Source organism: Rhinatrema bivittatum, chromosome 8 (assembly GCF_901001135.1).
Source record: "Rhinatrema bivittatum chromosome 8, aRhiBiv1.1, whole genome shotgun sequence".
NCBI lineage: Eukaryota > Metazoa > Chordata > Amphibia > Gymnophiona > Rhinatrematidae > Rhinatrema > Rhinatrema bivittatum.
The window spans coordinates 42,284,824-42,304,026 of NC_042622.1; the positions used below are offsets into that span (position 1 = coordinate 42,284,824).

The following is a 19,203-nucleotide window of genomic DNA, read 5'->3' on the forward strand; positions in this document are numbered from 1 at the left end:
TGTTAACACCAGGACTCAAATGAAAGGAGACAGGCCACGTTCCTTCCTCCAGAGCTTCACCATTTGATCAGGAGCCTTTTCTGACCTTCCCTGTCTTGCAGAACGCCAGTTCATGAATTCTGACCTTCTCCCCATCCTATTGTGTGCCCCATGTTCAGAGGAGGCAATCTGATGAGGAGCAGGCAAAGCTAAGAAGCGAAATGTAATGGAAATACTGGGATATTTACTGAGAGAGGAGCTTGGTGCCATTCTCAACAAGCCGAGTAAGGATGATGACCCCCTCCATGTTGATGAACTCTGTGGCAAATGTGGCATCGGCAGACAGTTTAGCCAGTTCCTTCATGGCATCGAGCCGGGCATCCATGCTTGAAGACTGGATCCTCTCTAGCAGTTGTCGGGCTGCCCTGGACTGGAAAACAAATTAGAAGTCAGGCCGCAAAGGTCGCTTCGTCTCAGCTACACACTCCCAACACTGTTCTGACAGGTAATCAGTCCATCCCCAGCCCACATCATTCAATAAAAATATGCAAAGAAACTCGAAAAACTGGATCCGCCATGAAGCTCAGCATTCCCAGTTTTTCTCTGGCCACAGGAGCATGTTGTTGTGTTTGGCGGTTCTTCATTGTGATTGAGTGAAACAGAGGGTGAGCGATGCAATACACAATGAATTCTGTGCTTTTTCTAACAAAATGAATCTTAAATAGCACACATGACATTTGGGGTTTTTTTAATGTGCCAAAACAGTCCATATAGATAGCATGACAGTGGGCTGAGACAGCATACAATTCTGATATTGCTGCCTTAATGATCAAGGTGCTACCCTTTTCCCCCAATTTCTGTAAACAATCACTTCTTTCTCTCCTCTATTCCTTTCACTCATTTTAAATTTGAGAAGAAGAAGTAGTGATCTCATTTGTGAAAGTATGGAATGCTAATCAGTGCAGAGTAAATATTGCTTTTCTTCATGATCCAGCACCGAAGAGGCAATAATTTAATGTAATTTATAGATCATATTTTTCGAGGCCAAGTACTTATACAAAGCGGTGTACATCAAAATAAAATATAAAAAATTAAACATGCTTAACTTAAGCAAACAAATACTCATACAAAACAATATACAATAAATAAATACACTACAATAGACAAGTCATCATCACAAACATAAAAAGAGATAACTCTTAGGACTAATGATGCTTCTGGCCCCCATCGTCCCACCCCACCCACAACACTTATTATGTGCATATTACAGCCAAATCTTCCAGGTAGCTTTGTTACTCGTGCCCTTCTCTAGGAAGCTTATTGCAAAGTGAGGGAGCTACCATTGAGAAGGTGCACCTCCACAATTTCACTTGTCTAAAGTTATGAAAAGAGGGAACAGCCAGTAATGCTTCCTGGCTTGATCTAAGTTCCCTCATTAGGAGATACAAACTAAGCTTAAAATTCAAGTACATAGGCCCAATAGATCTTAGGGCTCTAAACACTAGATACAATATCTTAAACTTAATTCTGGCCCTTCTTAGGAGTCTCAAAAGTTCTTATAGCAAGGGGGTTGGGTGCTCCCTCTGCAATAACCGCCTAGTACATTCATTAAATGGCAAGCCTGAGATAAGGAGGGAAAAGGTTCGGGTGTAAAGATGATAACTCACAGGAGAGACAGCCAGTCGCAGGATTGTCCCATTTTTTATGTCACTACGAGTCTGCAAAAAGGAAACACACACCATTTCATGAGTACAAAATGGCAGAAATGGAAGCAAGTAGAGATGCCCTTCCACAACCAGACAAGAGAAACTAGGAACATGCATGCACACAAATGAGAGGAGCATCAAATACGCATGCATACAGCAAAGAGGGAAACAGCTAGCTAGCTGTAACTTCTAGAAACTATATGGAGGGCAATCTGCAAAAGCCATTTACTCTGGGAAAATCTGATTTATTCAGGCAAGGGCTGTCTGTCCACTCTTAACCTAGCTAAAAGTACGTGCAAGGTTCCACAAAGGAAAATTGGTTGTTACCTGCTAATTTTCGTTCTTGTAATACCACAAATCAGAGCAGACCAGTGGGTTTTGCATCCCTACCAGCAGATGGAGTCAGAGAACAAAACTTTGGGCACTGCTACATAACCAAGAGTGCCACCTGCAGTCCCTCAGTACTGCCTGTACCCAAGCCCAGACAACTAAACATGCTAATGGGAGACAGGGTTGGACCCAGGAACATAACTGTAAGCCAAACTCGCCCATAACTAGACAAACTATTTGAGTCCCCCCAGATCCTGCTCCTACAAGAGCAACTGAAATGGAGAATTTTTTTCAGTAAACTATTTCTTCTCAAGGCAATCTTTCGGAGACTGAAAGGGGGTGGGCCTCTGGACTGATCTGTGGTATTACAGGAATGAAAATTAGCAGGTAAGAACCAATTTTCCTTTCCTGAACATACCCAGATCAATCCAGACCAGTGGAATGTACCCAAGCCTCTTTAAACTGGGTGGGGACCCAAAAGACCCGCATGCAGAACACTCTCACTGAAGGACAACTCATCCTGTGCCCTAACTTTCAATCGATAATGCTTGGTGAAAGGTTCAAATGGAGCTCCGCAGAGAACTCGAAGCACCAAGTTCAAATTCCAATCTGGACACAAAGGATGGATGGGCAGATGTAAATGCTTGACCCCTTTGAGAAACTGGGTAATAACTGGGTAAGCAGCCAGAGAGCAACCCCGAAACTTGCCCCGCAAGGCATCCAAGGCAGCCACCTGGACCCGAAGGGAATTGAACTTCAAACCTTTAGCCAACCCCTGTTGTAGGAAATCGAAAACCTGGGAGATGTCCGTCGACAGAGGATCTAAGGAGCACTGAAGGCACCATCCTTCAAAAACTTTCCAGTGCCTGACAAAGGCCAAAGAAGTAGCAGATCTGCATGCTGAAGAAGAGTCGAAATGACCTGTTCTGAATATCCCTTCAAGTGCAACTTCCGCCTCTCAAAAGCCAAGCCGCGAGACAGAAGTGATTCTCCTGATCCAAAAATATGGGCCTCTGGCGAAGAAGTCATGGAAGACGAGCAAGCCGAAGGGGTCCTTCCAGGGCAATCTGTACCAGATCTGCGAACCACAGCCATTGTGGCCATTCTGGTGCTATCAGAACCACGCTTCCTGGATGTAGCTCTATGCGTTGGAGAAGCCGTCCAATGAGGGGCCAAGGAGGGAACGTATACAGAAGGATTCCCGTGAGCTCTGGACACACTAGCACGTCTATGCCCACCGAGCCCACTTCCTTTCTTCGACTGAAGAAGCACTCCGTCTTTGATTGGCTTGTGTTGCCATCAGGTCCAACTGAGGAACCCCCCACCTGGCGCAAATATGATTCCAAGCTTCGGGGGACAGTTCCCACTTCCCCGGGTCGAGTTGCTGTCTACTGAGGAAATCCGCTTGCACATTCTCAACCCCTGTGACATGAGATGTGGTGAGACCTTTGAGATAATGCTCTGCCCAGATGAACAAGCGTCTCGCTTCCAGCGCCATGGCGTGACTCCTTGTCCCACCCTGTCTGTTGATTTAGGCCACCGTTGTCGCGTTGTCTGAGAACACCCGGACCATCCTGCCCCTGATCAGGGGTAGGAACACTTGCAGGGCCAGGTGGACCACTCTTGTCTCGAGCCGGTTGATGAACCAGGTCCTCTCCCTAAGCAAACCGCTCCCCAGCCTGAGAGAGACTGGCATCCGTAGAGACCACTATCCAGTCTGGGGGTTCCAGATCCACACCTTTCTCCAGATTGCGATGTAACAGCCACCTCGATAGACTGGCTCTGGACTTGCAATGGTATATGGAACTGCTCTGACACAGGACCCCACCTGGATAACACAGCATGCTGCAAAGGCCGCATGTGAGCGAAGCCCCAGGGAACCAAATCCAAAGTGGAAGCCATAGACCCCAGTACTTGCAAGTGGTGCCAGACCGAGGGGACCTTACTTTGAATGAGGGCCTTGACCTGAGATTGCAACTTCGTCACGCGTTCCTCTGCCAGGAAGACCTAGCCAAGACGAGTATCAAAGCGAGCTCCCAAGTGCACCAGAGACTGAGTGGGCTCCAAGTGACTCTTCTGCACATTTATGATCCAGCTGAGCGAGCACAAGATGAACATCACCCTCTGGATTGATCTCTCGCAGTCCTCCCTTGACGTTGCTCGAATCAACCAATCGTCCAGGCATGGGTGAACCAGAATACCCTTCTTGCAAAGGGCAGCTGCCACCATTACCATGACTTTGGTAAAGGTGTGCGGCGCCGTCACAAGACCGAAAGGCAGCGCTCAAAATTGGAAGTGTTGACCCAGAACCATGAATCGCAGAAACTTCTGATGGTCCCACCGGATCAGGATGTGCAAATACGCATTGGTGAGATCTAAGGACACGAGAAACTCTCCCTTGTGCACTGTGGAAACCACCGTTCGCAATGTCTCCATGCGAAACCTGGGGATCCGAAGGCACCGGTTTACCTTCTGCAAATCTAGGATGGGGTGAAAGGTGCCTTCCTTCTTGGGAACCACAAGGGTACACCGAGTACCTCCTCTGCCCCTGCTCCGCAAGGGGATCGGGAATTATGGCATTGAGGTCAAGCAGCCGTTGGAGAGTCCCTCGCACTGCCTCCCGCTTGCTGCGTGAGACCACACAGGACCCTACAAAGGCCTCCCGAACCAGGTGCGAAAATTCGAGAGCGTAGCCCTCTCTGACCACTTCCATTACCCATCGGTCTGAGGTAATCCTTTCCCACTCCGCGTAGAAGCTCGACAATCTGCCTCCAACAGCTTCTAAGCTGGAATGCGGGCCCCTGGCCTTACTGGGAGGGCTTCCCTTGGCTTGCACCATCCCTGCCTGGGCGGCGGCCACCACATAGGATTGTTGGCGACCCGGAGCTTGCCTGGGCACAGAAGGAGCCGAGGACCTACTGGGCTGAAACCTATACAAATCCTGAAAACAAGCTCGAGGAGGGAACACCTTCCTAGAAGGCTTCCTATCCTCCGGTAATCTATTGCCCTTCGACTCCCCCAGCAACTTTACCAGCTGGTCCAGGTCCTCCCCGAAAAGGAGCTTCCCTTAAAGGGAAGGTTGCAAAGCTGGGATTTGGATGACAAATCCGCTGACCAATTGCGCAGCCAGAGGAGCCTGCGGGCAGCCACCGCGAAAACCATACTATGCACAGAGGTACGTACCAAGTCATACAGTGCGTTCACCACATAAGCAATTCCCACTTCGAGACACGCAGCCTGCAAGGACCCACTATCCCCGGTGCTTGACGCAGCCGGGGCCTCCTGGATCCAGCCAGACATGCCATCTGCATTAGGCTGGTGCAAACTGCTGCACGAAGACTCAGAGCGGTGACCTCAAACATCCGTTTCAGCTAGATCTCCAGCTTATGGTCCTGCATATCCTTCAATGCGGCAGCCCCCATGACGGGATGGTAGTCTTTATCACAGCAGACACTGCCGCATTGACCTTTGGAATCTTAAGAAGATCTAAGGACTCCTGCGCTAAGGGGTAAAGTTTCGCCATCGCTCTGCCCACCTTCAAGCCTGCATCCGGGGAGTCCTACTCCCAGTTCACCAGCTTACAAATCTTCTTCAGCAGAGGGAAGGCCGTCGTTGGTCCCCTGATCCCATCCAGGACCAGGTTAACCCCTTCGCTATCCGACTCCTCCTGGGAGACCTTAACCCCCAGAACTTCCAAAACCTGGGGGTAAGTAGACGCAGCTCCTTGCGCTTAAACAAGCGCACCGCACTGGGATCAATCACCTTCCAGAGTTGGGAACTCGTCTGGATCCGGGTCGTCCTGGGCCCCATCACCCAAATCATGACTGTGGCCAGGATCCTGATCCATCCCTCGTGAATCTGGAGTACCCCCCATGCTGGTCAGCCGACCCTTCATCAACTCCCAACCCTGTGGATCCCCAAGCCTGCGAAGCCCTGAATGCTGCGACAGGTCCAGGAGCCCCCGGGACGCCCGCTTGGGCTGAAGCTCTTCCAGATCCACAGGACGCCCTGCTCTCTTGGAAGCAGCCTGCTTTCTGGCCAGGAAGACCTGGTGAAGCAGGAAAACAAACTCCGGGGAGAAATCCCCCGAGTCATCCAACCAGAGCCCTTGCTTCCCTGCCCGGTCCCCAGCGGAGGAACCCTCCTGCCCAGACAGGAGGGAGTTGGGATCCAGCCAGACAGAGGGAGTTGGGATCCAGCGCCTACCCTGTCGTGCCACACGCATGGCAGGCCGCCATTTTAGATTTCAGCGCCATGGCCCTTCCCATGCAGCCACTTCCGAAAAAGGAACCCTCGGGCCGGGGAAACTGCGTAAAGCCGCCCAGAGCTCAGGGAAATGCTCCTTCAAAGCAGGCTACTTCGCCTCCAGCCAGGCCCACAGATCCGCACGCACACTGCAGCAACATCGATCCCCCCTCTAAACGAGGGCCGCAACTCCCGTCCAACTGACCTGGTGCCCCAGGTTGTCAATGAGCACAGCAGGGGCTCTTGCTCCTCTCTCCCCCACCGGCCTGCAGCCAAGCTGTCAAGGCCCGTCCCTAGCACAGACTCCTACCGCTTACCTTAAGATCTTGATTGTAACTTTTTTTTTTTTTGTTTTAAACTTTATTCAGTTACCCCCCGAAGTCTGACAGGATCAGGGGAGTTAGAGGGAGCAGCTTCGGTGGTCAAGGAAGCCAGGAGCCCCTGGCCATCAGAATCCACCGAACCGTTGCAGACGAGGCTCAGTCAGGGGCGTCCAACCCCCCTGTCACCCGGCTTCCACTGAGGGATGGTCCACGAAGATCCCTAACACCTCAGGGAGCTTCACCACTGACAATTAACTACTCTATCTAAAATTTTCCACTTTCCCTGTTTTTTTGGGGGGGTTTTTAAACTAACTATCAGACTGCAGGAGTGCACCTCTACCATCTGCTGGAGTCAGAGAAATACTGGGGGACTGCTGGTGGCACTCTCGGTTATGTAGCAGTGTCCAAAATTTTGTTCTCTGACTCCATCTGCTGGTAGGGATGCAAAACCCACTGGTCTGGACTGATCTGGGTATGTTCAGGAATGCGTGTACTTTTATCTACACTAGGAGGTGGCATCACCAGAGACGTGTTTAGGTTGGGGGAGGAAAATAACGCACACAGGTGGCATATTCATCTGCATGAACATTATATTCTATGAGCAAACTACTTGCAAAAAAAACAGGTGCATACTTCTGTGGGTACAAGTATTTGGGGCAAGTTTCAAAGTGAGAGAACATGCGTATCTTCCCTTTGAAAATTTGTACAAAGTACCCATGGACATTGCTGTTGGGTGGGCTGTTTTGAAAAACTGTTCCACGATGATCTATCCCAAGATAACAGGAAGGCCTGACTCAGTCTCACCAGCACTTACTTGTTCTGTTATGTAGAGCTGAGGTCCATCGGCATAACGAAATGCATAGTACTCCGAATTTGGCAGTGACCACCTGCAGAAGAGTTATTAAAAGGAGAATTAATTCTTAATGATACACAAGCTTTTTCTGGCCAGAACGTGCCAAATCGGATTCAAGGGCCAGAGTCTTACCAGATCTAGCTCTTTTCACTAGAAATTTCACCATGAATCCAGTGCCAAATCTCAGCCGGCATGTCTAACATCACCACTTGGATGTCCTGCCGCCACCTTAAACTTAACATGGCCAAGATAGAACTTCTTGCTTCTTTCTCCCACCCCCTCCTCCTCAAAACTCGCTTCTCTCTTCCCTCTTTTTCTGTGGATGGTGCTCTCATCCTCCCGGTTTCCTCAGCCCATGCCCTATGGGGCCCTATCTGATGCCTCTCTCTCCTCCCTGCAGATGCAAAACACTGCTGAAGCGTGTCGGTTTTTCCTTGTTAACACAGCTACAATCCTTCCCTTCCTTTCTGAGCATGCTATCAAAATGCTCATCCACTCTCTTATCATTTCCTGCTTAGAGTACTGCAATTTGATCTTTGTGGGCTTCCCGCTGAACCATCTTTCTCTACTGAAATTTATTCAAAATGTGGCTGCAAGATTTATCTTCCTTCAGCATCGCTATGACATGTAACCCCTCTTCTCAAGGCACCACCCTGGCTCCCTGTCTGCTTCTACACACAGCTATATTTGCTCCTACTTGACAATAAATGCATTCACTCTGCAGCTCCTAATTACCAAGCTTCTCTTCTCGCTCCCTACATCCTTTCTTGTGAACTCCATTTGCTGGGTAAGTTGCTCTGTACCCTTCTCCAACACCCAGCCCCACACTTTCCATTTTGCTGCACTGGAACAGCCTTCCTGAGTCTGTGTATCATGCTTCTTCTCTGGTTGTATTCAAATCCAGTCTAAAAACTCACCTTTTAAATCCTAATCACACTGGTACAATAAATATACTTCCCATACACTACTCTGTACTGAATGTTAGTCTTGATTAGATTGTAGGGTCCACGGAGAAGGGACTGTCTCTTATCTACATCTGTCCAGCGGCTGCCTAGGTCTAGCATTGGCTTTAGAAAGGATAAGTAGTCGAAGAATTATGGTTAAAAACATGTGACGAAGGGGAGGGGGAACACATTTAATCCATCTGACTCATCGCACTGCTAGTTCTGAGGCTAATAGATTAATTACCATATACCAGACATCATCACCAGAAGACTCTTCTTATTATTCTGTGTTTTCTCTTGTCCAATGCTCAATTACAGCTTACCCTACTTACATACATAAAATCATGACCACATGCAAAAGAACTAGACCACTTACCCATCACACACCTCCTTGATAATTGAGGCCAAGGGCCGTTTCTATAAATGAAAAACACAATTTTGAGTTAGAGGTCAACCTCCATTGGAGTAAGGTGAATATTTCTTGATATTTATTCTTTTAAATATGCTACTGATATTTTGACAAGTGAGAGAGCCACACAGTATAAAAAAGGCAGATTTTGAAAGAGTTTAGGCTCCTAACCTTTGGGATTAGGCTCCTTTTTGAAATGTACTGGGGCAGAGTCCCTACACTGAAGCTCCTAAAAAGTGGGTTGCTCCAGGGGTAGTGTTAGGGCAGGGAGGAAAAGTTAGAGGGAAGATTGATTTTCAGCACACGGTGCCCAACTTAGGAGTCTACGTCTAGGCAAATGAATAGCAGTTCTAATTATAGGATCTTAGGTTTTAGGTCCTACATTTAGGTGAATTTTCAGCTGAAAATACAGGCTCCTAAGTTTGAATGAAAATAGGAGCCCAACATAGGGGCCTACATTTAGGTGCTCCGCTTATTTTGAAAATCAGCCTCAAAGTCTATTTGTCATGAGTCCCGAGTATAACATAAATGTACCTCAAGGGTTAATTTTCAAAAAAGCTGCATGTAAAATAGATGTGTAATGACCTAGGCTGGATATTAACACATTGTGTCTTTGTATCCAAAAAGGCCAACAGTCAGTAAAAAACATAGCCAGATAACTAGTCTAACCTCAGTAGCCTATGATAATGTATTCTGTCCTAACTCCCTTGTGAGCTAACATCTGTACATATTCTTTTTTTATAATTCATACTTTATTAAAGTTTTTAAATCCAAAACAATGAATAATATTTTATACATAAAAAAGCAATAAAGTGTGTACAATCACAGGCATCTTTACAAATAATAAAATAAAGTAACATTTAATTGTCACAATTTAACCAATAAATAAATAAAGGGGGCCTTATATAATAAACTAATCATAATACGACTTCTTGAAGAGAGAGAGGGGAGATTATTATATTTACGAACCTATTTCTGCTACTACATCCTGATTTAACTTTTCAAGTTCTTTATCTCTCAAAAAATTCTCTAGATGTTGTGGCACAGTAAAAATAAATTTCTTACCTTGATAATTAACTAAACATCTACATGGGAACCTTAAGTAAAAGGTTGCCCCTAATTCAATCATCTTACTTTTCAAAACCAGGAATTGTTTCCGGCGCAATTGAGTTGCCCTTGAAACATCAGGAAAAACATAAATTTTTTTTTGACCATTGCGGTTTGGATCAAGGGTTGGGTGAAACAGTTTGTGATGGTGTTGTAGTCCCTTTGGAACCTGAGAAAGGAATCCTGAACTGTATAACTGCACGCAAATGTGTGATAGTAGCAAAAAAAGAGGAGACAAAGTTTATAGGACCAATAGAGGATTGAAATAATAAGATATATTGTGGGATGATATGGGTTTTATGTGAGGGGATGTGAGAATGGGGATGTGTGAGGGGGTACGAATGGTATGTATTTTTAAATGTCTCAGCATGAAAAGTATTCAATTATGTATAAAAACAGTGAAAAATATTCAATGAAAGAATAAAGAAAAGTTGTCTATCGATATGTATTTACATGTGTTGAGATTTGAGTGTAAAGATAGAGCCTGTCTAAAGCCAGAAGAATGCTGGGCTGCATAGAGAGAGGAATATCGAGTAAGAAAAGGGAAGTGATTATCCCCTTGTACAGGTCCTTGGTGAGGCCTCACCTGGAGTACTGTGTTCAGTTCTGGAGACCGTATCTCCGAAGGGACAGAGACAGGATGGAGGTGGTCCAGAAAAGGGTGACCAAAAAGGTGGAGGGTCTTCATAAAATGACGTATGAGGAGAGATTGAAGAATCTAAATATGTACACCCTGGAGGAAATGAGGAGTAGGGGTGATATGATACAGACTTTCAGATACTTGAAAGGTTTTAATGATCCAAAGACAACAACAAACCTTTTCCGTTGCAAAAAATCAGCAGAACCAAGGGTCACGATTTAAAACTCCAGGGAGGAAGACTCAGAACCAATGTCAGGAAGTATTTCTTCATGGAGAGGGTGGTGGATACCTGGAACGCCCTTCCGGAGGAAGTGATGAAGACCAAAACTGTGAAGGATTTCAAAGGGGCATGGGATAAATACTGTGGATCCATAAAGTCTAGAGGATGTGAATGAAAAGAGGCATGGGGGTGGCTTGAGGGAATATTAGGTGCTACAACCCAAGAAAGAGATCTAGGTGTCATAGTGGATAACACATTGAAATCGTCGGTACAGTGTGCTGCGGCAGTCAAAAAAGCAAACAGAATGTTGGGAATTATTAGAAAGGGAATGGTGAATAAAACGGAAAATGTCATAATGCCTCTGTATCGCTCCATGGTGAAACCGCACCTTGAATACTGTGTACAATTCTGGTCGCCGCATCTCAAAAAGATATAATTGCAATGGAGAAGGTACAGAGAAGGGCTACTAAAATGATAAGGGGAATGGAACAACTCCCCTATGAGGAAAGACTAAAGAGGTTAGGACTTTTCAGCTTGGAGAAGAGACAACTGAGGGGGGATATGATAGAGATGTTTAAAATTATGAGAGGTCTAGAACGGGTAGATGTGAATCGGTTATTTACTCTTTCGGATAGTAGAAAGACTAGGGGGCACTCCATGAAGTTAGAATGGGGCACATTTAAAACTAATCGGAGAAAGTTCTTTTTTACTCAACGCACAATTAAACTCTGGAATTTGTTGCCAGAGGATGTGGTTAGTGCAGATAGTATAGCTGTGTTTAAAAAAGGATTGGATAAGTTCTTGGAGGAGAAGTCCATTACCTGCTATTAAGTTCACTTAGAGAATAGCCACTGCCATTAGCAATGGTAACATGGAATAGACTTAGTTTTTGGGTACGTGCCAGGTTCTTATGGCCTGGATTGGCCACTGTTGGAAACAGGATGCTGGGCTTGATGGACCCTTGGTCTGACCCAGTATGGCATTTTCTTATGTTCTTATGACGCTTGACTCTCTTTGGGATTTAATGCCCCACCATGGAAAGCTAATAACTGAGTGTTCTGCTAAAACTGCCCTGTTGTCACAAAAACTTGAAGGGAATTGTCAAATGCATGGGGAGCAACTTAATGAACATAGTAATTGACTTCTCAAGTTGGAAAATGAGATGCTAGATCTTCGATCTCTTAATTCTGCCATGATACAAGACCGGGGATCCTTCTCAAGACGTATTGAATATTTGGAAAATCAAGAGAGACACATCAATTTACAACTGCTTAACTTTCCAGGGTGGTTGGTGAGCCTCCACTTTTGACACTTAGAAAATATCTTAGTGAAATTCTACATATGCTGGAAGAGAATATTCCCACTTTTAATAAAGTGTATTTTCTTCCTTCTAATCAATGGCCACGTCAGAATTCTCCTGTTTCTTCTGAAATGTCTAACGTGACTAATTTCCTTGAAAGTTCTAATGTGGAAGCTTCTGAACGTTTAACTTTGTTGGTTTCCCTTATTTCAGAATTTGATTTAAGCAATGTTATGCAGCTGTACTTTTATAATTTGAATGTTAATTTTCTAGAACAGCCAGTGAGGATATTTCCTGACTTAGCCGGAGCCACCCAGAAAAGGAGGAAATGTTTCCTGATTTGGAGATCTGAGCTATTAGCACAGAGGGCTTCCTTTTTATGAAGTTATCCCTGCAAATCTATCATTCAGTACAACTGAGATCGTTATATTGTTTCTTCCCCAGAGCAGTTGTGCTCATTTATGGATTCCAGGAATGTGACAACTGAAATTCAACTTCAGACAGCTGGAGACATACAGTAATTTTACAGCAGGAAACTACCATGCATCTGTGGTTTTTCTTTTTTTTCGATTGCCTATTATCTCCCTTTATTACTGAAGGCTTCTGTGGTTTAATTTTGGTTGGGTGCTGAGGGGATAATGTTTGTACTTTTTATATAGATTTGAATGCTATGTTCTCTTTCACTGAACCCCTCAGTTTATTTTCTACAGGGTTTTTTTTCTTCTAACTTTGTAAATTGTACACTTATAAATAAATAATTAAAATAAATAAATAAAAAATATACTAAGAAAAGAATATTTCAAAACAGCTGACAAAAAGAATATTCAATAACTAAACTCACAAAAATATTTTAAGTTTCAAACATCAATGAAACAGTTCAAAAAAGCAGACATATCAAATAGCACCCGATAATTAAAACTAACAAGGATAAAAGCTTTTGCTACTCTCCATATCTGTGAATTTTTTATTCCAGTCACCCTGAGATTGCCATGGATTCATTGGAGCAGGAGAGAGGTGAACAAACTTTGCCCCATCTCTCTCTCGCATATACTGTATCTGCACACTAACACACACATGTTCATTCTCTCATACATACATGCTCCCATACACACACACTCTTCTCCCCCTCTAGAACACACAAGTTGCGGCAGCTTCTATCTTAAGCCCACGCAGTTGATGGAAGCTCCTCTTACCTCTTGGGAGGTGGGCAGATGCTGCTCCTATTCCTTTCTTCTGGTCACATGGGCCAATGCTGCTCTTGATCCTTCCCTCTCACTCACCCACCTCCCTTCCTTTCCCCCTCTCACCCCCCTTTCCTTTCCTCCCCTCCCTTTCTCTCCCTTCCCTCTCACCAACTCTTCCCTCCCTTTTCACCACTCCACCTCCCTTTCCTTCCCTTCCCTCTCATGCATACCTCCTCTCCCTTTCCTTCTCTCAGCCCCTTTCCTCTCACTCACCAATCCCGTTTCCTTCCCTCTCACTTCCTCCTCCTCCCGTCCCTCACTCACACTCTTCCTCTCACTCACAACCCCCTCCCTTCTCAGTAAGAAGGGAAGGGAAGCAAGGGGAGAGGAGTCGGGGGGAGTGAAAGCTTCTCACTGCCCCTCCCTTCCCAAGTAATAAACTAAACTCTGGGCTGCTGACTCTTCTTTGGCAATGCTGGGGGTTTTTTCAGTTCGTGGAGGGCTGGGGACCCCACGGGCAGGTCATCACCATGCTGCTGCGGTTTTCCTTGGAATGTTTAAGAGTAGGAGGACTGTGGCCTTTGACAGTACCTTGGGCCACTTCCTTCTCCTCGACTATTGGTGCCTGATGATGTCATTCAAGCACCAGCAACCAAGGATGAGAGAGCGGCTTGAAACATTGAAAGGCCACGACCCTTCTACTCTTTCAGTGCATGGAGAGTGAAAGAGGAGATCAGAGCAGGGGCAGGGGCAGCAGTAGTGATGGCAGCGGACACTGTGGTGGTGGGGGGGATTTGGGGGGAGCCAAGACCCCAGCACCCCTCCCATTCTGATGCCTATGTACAAATCAGACATATGTTCCATACATTATAATATTCTGTATCAGTTAAAGGTCCCCTTACACAGGTACATGAAGTTTAGCTAAGCCTTCAGCACTATTACTTCAATCCTCCATATATCTCTTACTTCCGCCCTTCCAACAAGTCAAACCCTTTCACCTGGTCGATTTCGATGAGTTGGGCGTTTGCTCCTGGCCACTCGATGGCCACTTTTACAATGTCCAAGGGTGGTGGCATGACTGACAGCAATTCTCACTTTCTCAAAGATGGGAAGGAGTGAGCCTGTATGGAGAGAAAGGAAAATGAATCACTTGCTTCTGAGAAAGAATAGATCAAAGCAAAAAAAACAAAAACCCAAAACAAAACAGAGCCCAGCTGTGCCAGAGAAACCTATCAGAATCTGATAGTAGCCAGGGACTGCAAGGTTCATTCAATTTCTTTCCTGTTATTTATTTATATTCCACTTTTCAACACTTCAAAGTGGATTACATTCAGGTGCTAAACCACAGGCCTGGCTTGATCTCTAGTTTTCCCTTCACTTCTTCACAACTAAGGATCTCCTGTGCTTATCTCAGGCTTTCCTGAATTCTGTTACTGTTTATGCCTCCACCACCTTCTCTGTGAAAAAAATACATTTCTAACGCTACTGCTGAGTCTGCTTCCTTTGAGCTTCACATCATGACCTATTGTTCTAGATCTCCTTTCTACTGAAGAACACTTGTCTCATGCAGGTTATTTATATCTCTGAGGGATCTGAAATCTCTCTCTCTCAATAGTGCAAGGGGGGCCCTGTGCTACAGAGGACACACAGAGGACACTGCTGGGAAGGTGAGAAAGGGGCCGAGGCAATGCCAGATTCAGAGCCAGCTGAATGAAGGTGGCGGAGCTAAAAGGAGGAGTCCCTCTTCAGAAATCCCAGAGCTGAAAGGGGGTGGGAGGGTCCCCTCTGAAACAAATGGCTGATAATGTAGCAGTGGCTGCTAGAATGCAAGATACAGGGGCTTACGGATCGGCCAGCTATTTTACAGTGCCCAACTATTTTCTGACTCCCTGTGCCTTTAAGGTCTGGTATGATGAAAAATACTCGGGGCACTTTAAAATAGATGTGGGAGACAGGCCCCATGAGCCCCTGCCCAATGATGAAACTGTTGGAGGAGGTGAGAGGGCAACAGCGGGAGAGGCACGTGCTAGTGTGAGAGACAGAGGAATGGGGGTGGCGGCGGCAGTAGTGTTTGTGTCTGGGTGAGTGAGAAAAAGGGATGGTGGAGAATAGATAAGAAGGTATGGAAAACCACCTTTGGAAATGTTGTGTAGTCCAATAATACATCTTTCCAGTCTTGTATTACTTAGTAACTAGTTTCCTTATCTTTTGGTCATTAGGGGTCATCCGCCTCTGCTGATCAGGGGGCAGCTCAAGGCAATCTGCTGCCTGAGGCAAGAGAGGAGATGGCTCCCACCCTTCAAGGCACGGTACAGGTCAAATCATCAAGAGGGCCAAGGGTGGGGGGGGTTGGGGGGTTCTTGTAGTCTGGCCCTTTCAGTGATTTCAAATATCATGCAAGGGGGAAAGAGTTCCCAGAGGAGTGGCAATTAGTGTCAGGAATAATATTTCTAGGAAGCTGACAACCCTGCCACACTCCCAGGAGCCCAACAATCTGCCCCGCCCTCACCTTTTCCACTGAAGAAGTGGGAGATGGGTGAATGGTGGGGATCCTTGTGTGGCACACGCTCTCCAGGCCGATGCAAAGGCATTAGACACCCTAGGTGAACTTTACAGCCTTGTGCCCATGCCACTCTGTCCTTACAATTAAAAGTTGTGTATATTTAACATGAACAATATGTAACAATTTTACATGAAAAAGGACCTTGAGAGCACAGTCATCTGAGGAAAAATATCACAAACTTTCAATAAACACACTCAAAATGCATATGGTATTAGGCTTTTTGTAATGCATGTTGGCTGTGCGTTTTGCCCTCAGAAAGCTCAGAGTAAACTGAATTACAATTACAATATTTGTAAACTGTCACAGATTATTCTGCCATGCAACCTCTCCGTGCTTTGGTCTTGCCTGCTATGACTCCTCCTCACCTGCAGAAGCCTTCAGCGTGTTTCTCCATCAGCCTTGCTAAGCTCCTCCTTGCTGCTCACACCACGCCCAAGTCTCAGCCTATGTAACCAAGCCTTGCCAAAACCACTATGCCTCTTCATGGACTCACCCTTGGCTCTCTGACCTGGCCATTCTTGTCTTGTACCTTGCCTTGTGGCCTCTGGGCCTTCTTGCTCCTAGTACTTTGCTCTGTGGCCTACTCTAGACCTTGCCTTACCTTGTGGCCTCCAGGTCTTCTGTTTTTTTGTATCTTGCCTTGCAGCCTATTCAAGTCTTTCTGAACCTAGGGGCCTTCAGGCCTATAGCCAAGTGGCCTTTGGGCCTCCAGCCTTTCTGCCTTCAGGCTTCTGTGTTTCTTGTTCTGTGTTATGTTGCCTAGTACTTGTCTGGGCCTGTCCTGTCTGCCATGTCCAGTCCTGTCTTTGTTTGGTCTTGCCCTGCCCTGCTTAGTATCCTATCCCTGCCTTGCCTTGCCCCAGCCTTGGGTCATGCCCTGTCTGTCTGTACTAAGCCCCAGTCTTTGTTCTGTGTCCAGCTCCAGTTTCCAATCCAAACCTGCTCCAGCCTGTCTCTGTTAAAAGTTCCAGCCTTGCGTCATGCAGCCTTTCAAGCGTTCCTGATTCCTGCCTTCCAGCCTTGCCTCATCTGACCTTGCCTTCCAACCTTGCCTTATCCAGCCTTGCTCCAGACTCTCCAGCCGCTCTAACTTGTCCAGCTTTGTTCCAGTCTCTCCAGCCTTGTTCCAGACTGTTCGGACTCATCATGATGTACTGCCATGGCAGAGACCTACTGCCCCCAGAACCCTAGGGCTCAACCTGCAGGAGAGGGGGCTGGCTAAGCGGAAGACCAGCCCTTGTCTAGTCCAGTGTCCTGTGTACTGATAAGTACCCAAGCCAAGTTAGCAACAATACCAATAACAAAATAACATCCCCCTGAACAAGCAGTGAGAAAGAGAACCTAGAACAGATAACTTTGCCCACACTAAAAAATGTGCAGGAATAACAAAACCTGTGCCATTCTTCAGATTAATTACAATAACAGATCAAGCGGACTCTCCAAATTGCCAACCATCCATTGGTCAGGACTCTGGCCTGATCTGTAATACTACAGGAATGAAAATTAGCAGGTAAGAACCAATTTTCCTTTCCCTGTACGTACCCAGATCAGTCCAGACTCCTGGGATGTACCAAAGCTTCCCTGAAGAGGGTGGGACTGCGAGAGTCCCATCGAAGTACACTCTCACCATAACCCATGGCCTCTGGGGTCTGGACATCCAAACAGTAATGCCTGGTGAAAGAGTGCAGTGACTTCCAAGCAACCGCCCTGCAGATCTCTTGCGGTGAAACTTGCTGACATTCGGCCCAGTAGGCTGCCCGGGAATGAGTAGAATGAGCCCTTAACCCCTCTGGGACAGGACGACCCTGACAGATGTAAGCAGAGCCAATGGCTTCCTTCAAGCACTGCTTTTGATGCCTTATGACCCTTTTTTGCAACACTCCACAGCACAAAAAGATGATCTGATAACCGTGACTTTAAGATACTGCAACAATGAACGCTTGACATTCAAGAGTCTCAACTCTCTTGCATGAGGCGCTATAGCATCCAAATTTGGGAAAGCCGGGGAACTCCACTGACTATGTGGAATGAACGATACCACCTTCGTCAGAAAGGAAGGAACCGTTCTCAGGGAGGCCCCAAAATCCGAAATCCTCAAAAAAGGATTTCTATATGACAAGGCTTGAAGTTCTGAGATCCTCCTAGCAGAACAAATTGCCACCAAGAAAACCACCTTCAAAGTGAGATCTTTCATAGTAGCCCTTCTAAGAAGCTCGAACAGCACTGCACATATGCTCTTAAGGACTAAGTTAAGACTCCAGGAAGGGCAGGGCTTCTGAACCGGAGGATACAAATGTTTCGCCCCCCTCCCGAAGGAAACACATCACATCCAGATGTGCAGCTAGAGCTGCTCCTTGTACCTTGCCTCTAAGACAACCCAAAGCAGCCACCTGAACTCTGAGAGAGTTAAAGGAAAAACTTTTCACCAACCCTCTTTGCAAAAAGGTCTGAATATGTGCCAAAGACGCTTGAATATGATCAACATCTTACTGCACACACCAAGTTTCAAAAACTCTCCATACTCTCATATATGCCAAGGAGGTGGAAGTCTTTCTAGCCTGCAAAAGAGTAGAAATGACATCCTCAGAATATCCTTTCTCTCTTAAATGATCCCTCCCAAAAGCCAAGCCACAAAACAGAAGCAAGCCACCTGATCTGATAATATAGGGCCTTGATGCAGAAGCTTCAGCAGATGAGCAAGCCTTAACAGTCCGTCCCATTGCTAGGTTGATCAGATCTGCAAACCAAGGCTTCCGAGGCCACTCCGGAGCCACCAGAATTATGTCTCCCAGATGAATCTCCACTCGCCGCAATATCTTGCCCACCAGTCGCCATGGTGGAAACGCAGAGCAGAATATCCCACGGCCAAGGAAAGACCAAGGCATCAAACCCCTCTGCTCCACGCTCTCTTCTGCAACTGAAAAAGTGCGATGCTTTGGCATGCCGCTGAGTTGCCATTAAATCCATGCGGGGTCTGCCCCATCTGCAATTAATGAGGTGCATTGCTTCCTCCAATAACACCTCCTCTCCGGGATCTAGCTGCTGCCAGCTGAGATAATCCGCTTGCACATTGTCGGTCCCAGCTATGTGAGAAGCTGCTATCAACGCCAGAGGCTGTTCTGCCTAGCGGATCAGCTCTCCAGCTTACTGAGCCTCCACTCAATTCTTGGTACCTCCCTGGCAGTTGATGTAAGCCACTGTCATCACATTGTCTGACAAGATCCTGACTGGATGGCTGCGCAAGAGAGGTAGAAATGCCCGCGACAACCTCACTGCTCTCGTCTCTAAGCGACTGATGGACCACAACGCTGCCTCCGCTGACCACTGGCCCTGCACCGACTGAGCTTGGCAGACAGCTCCCCAACTGGACAGAAAGCATCGGTGGTAACCACCATCCACT

The 19,203-nt window shown here is 46.5% G+C and overlaps 1 protein-coding gene across 4 annotated transcripts in view; it reads right to left on the minus strand.

Moving 5' to 3' along the window:
• ELMO2 (engulfment and cell motility 2) overlaps positions 1-19,203 on the minus strand; it is a 145,347-nt gene that overhangs the window by 59,493 nt on the left and 66,651 nt on the right. For 3 of the 4 annotated variants that reach the window (XM_029611681.1, XM_029611682.1, XM_029611680.1), the window contains 5 exons: positions 14,239-14,361; positions 8,757-8,797; positions 7,398-7,470; positions 1,647-1,697; positions 228-409 (listed from right to left, as the gene is read on the minus strand). In XM_029611681.1, the coding sequence (XP_029467541.1) occupies positions 228-409; positions 1,647-1,697; positions 7,398-7,470; positions 8,757-8,797; positions 14,239-14,316 (425 nt within the window). In that variant the 5' untranslated portion in view covers positions 14,317-14,361. Of the gene's footprint in view, positions 1-227; positions 410-1,646; positions 1,698-7,397; positions 7,471-8,756; positions 8,799-14,238; positions 14,362-19,203 lie in introns of those variants that run through there. The other variant, XM_029611683.1, reaches the window with a different exon arrangement.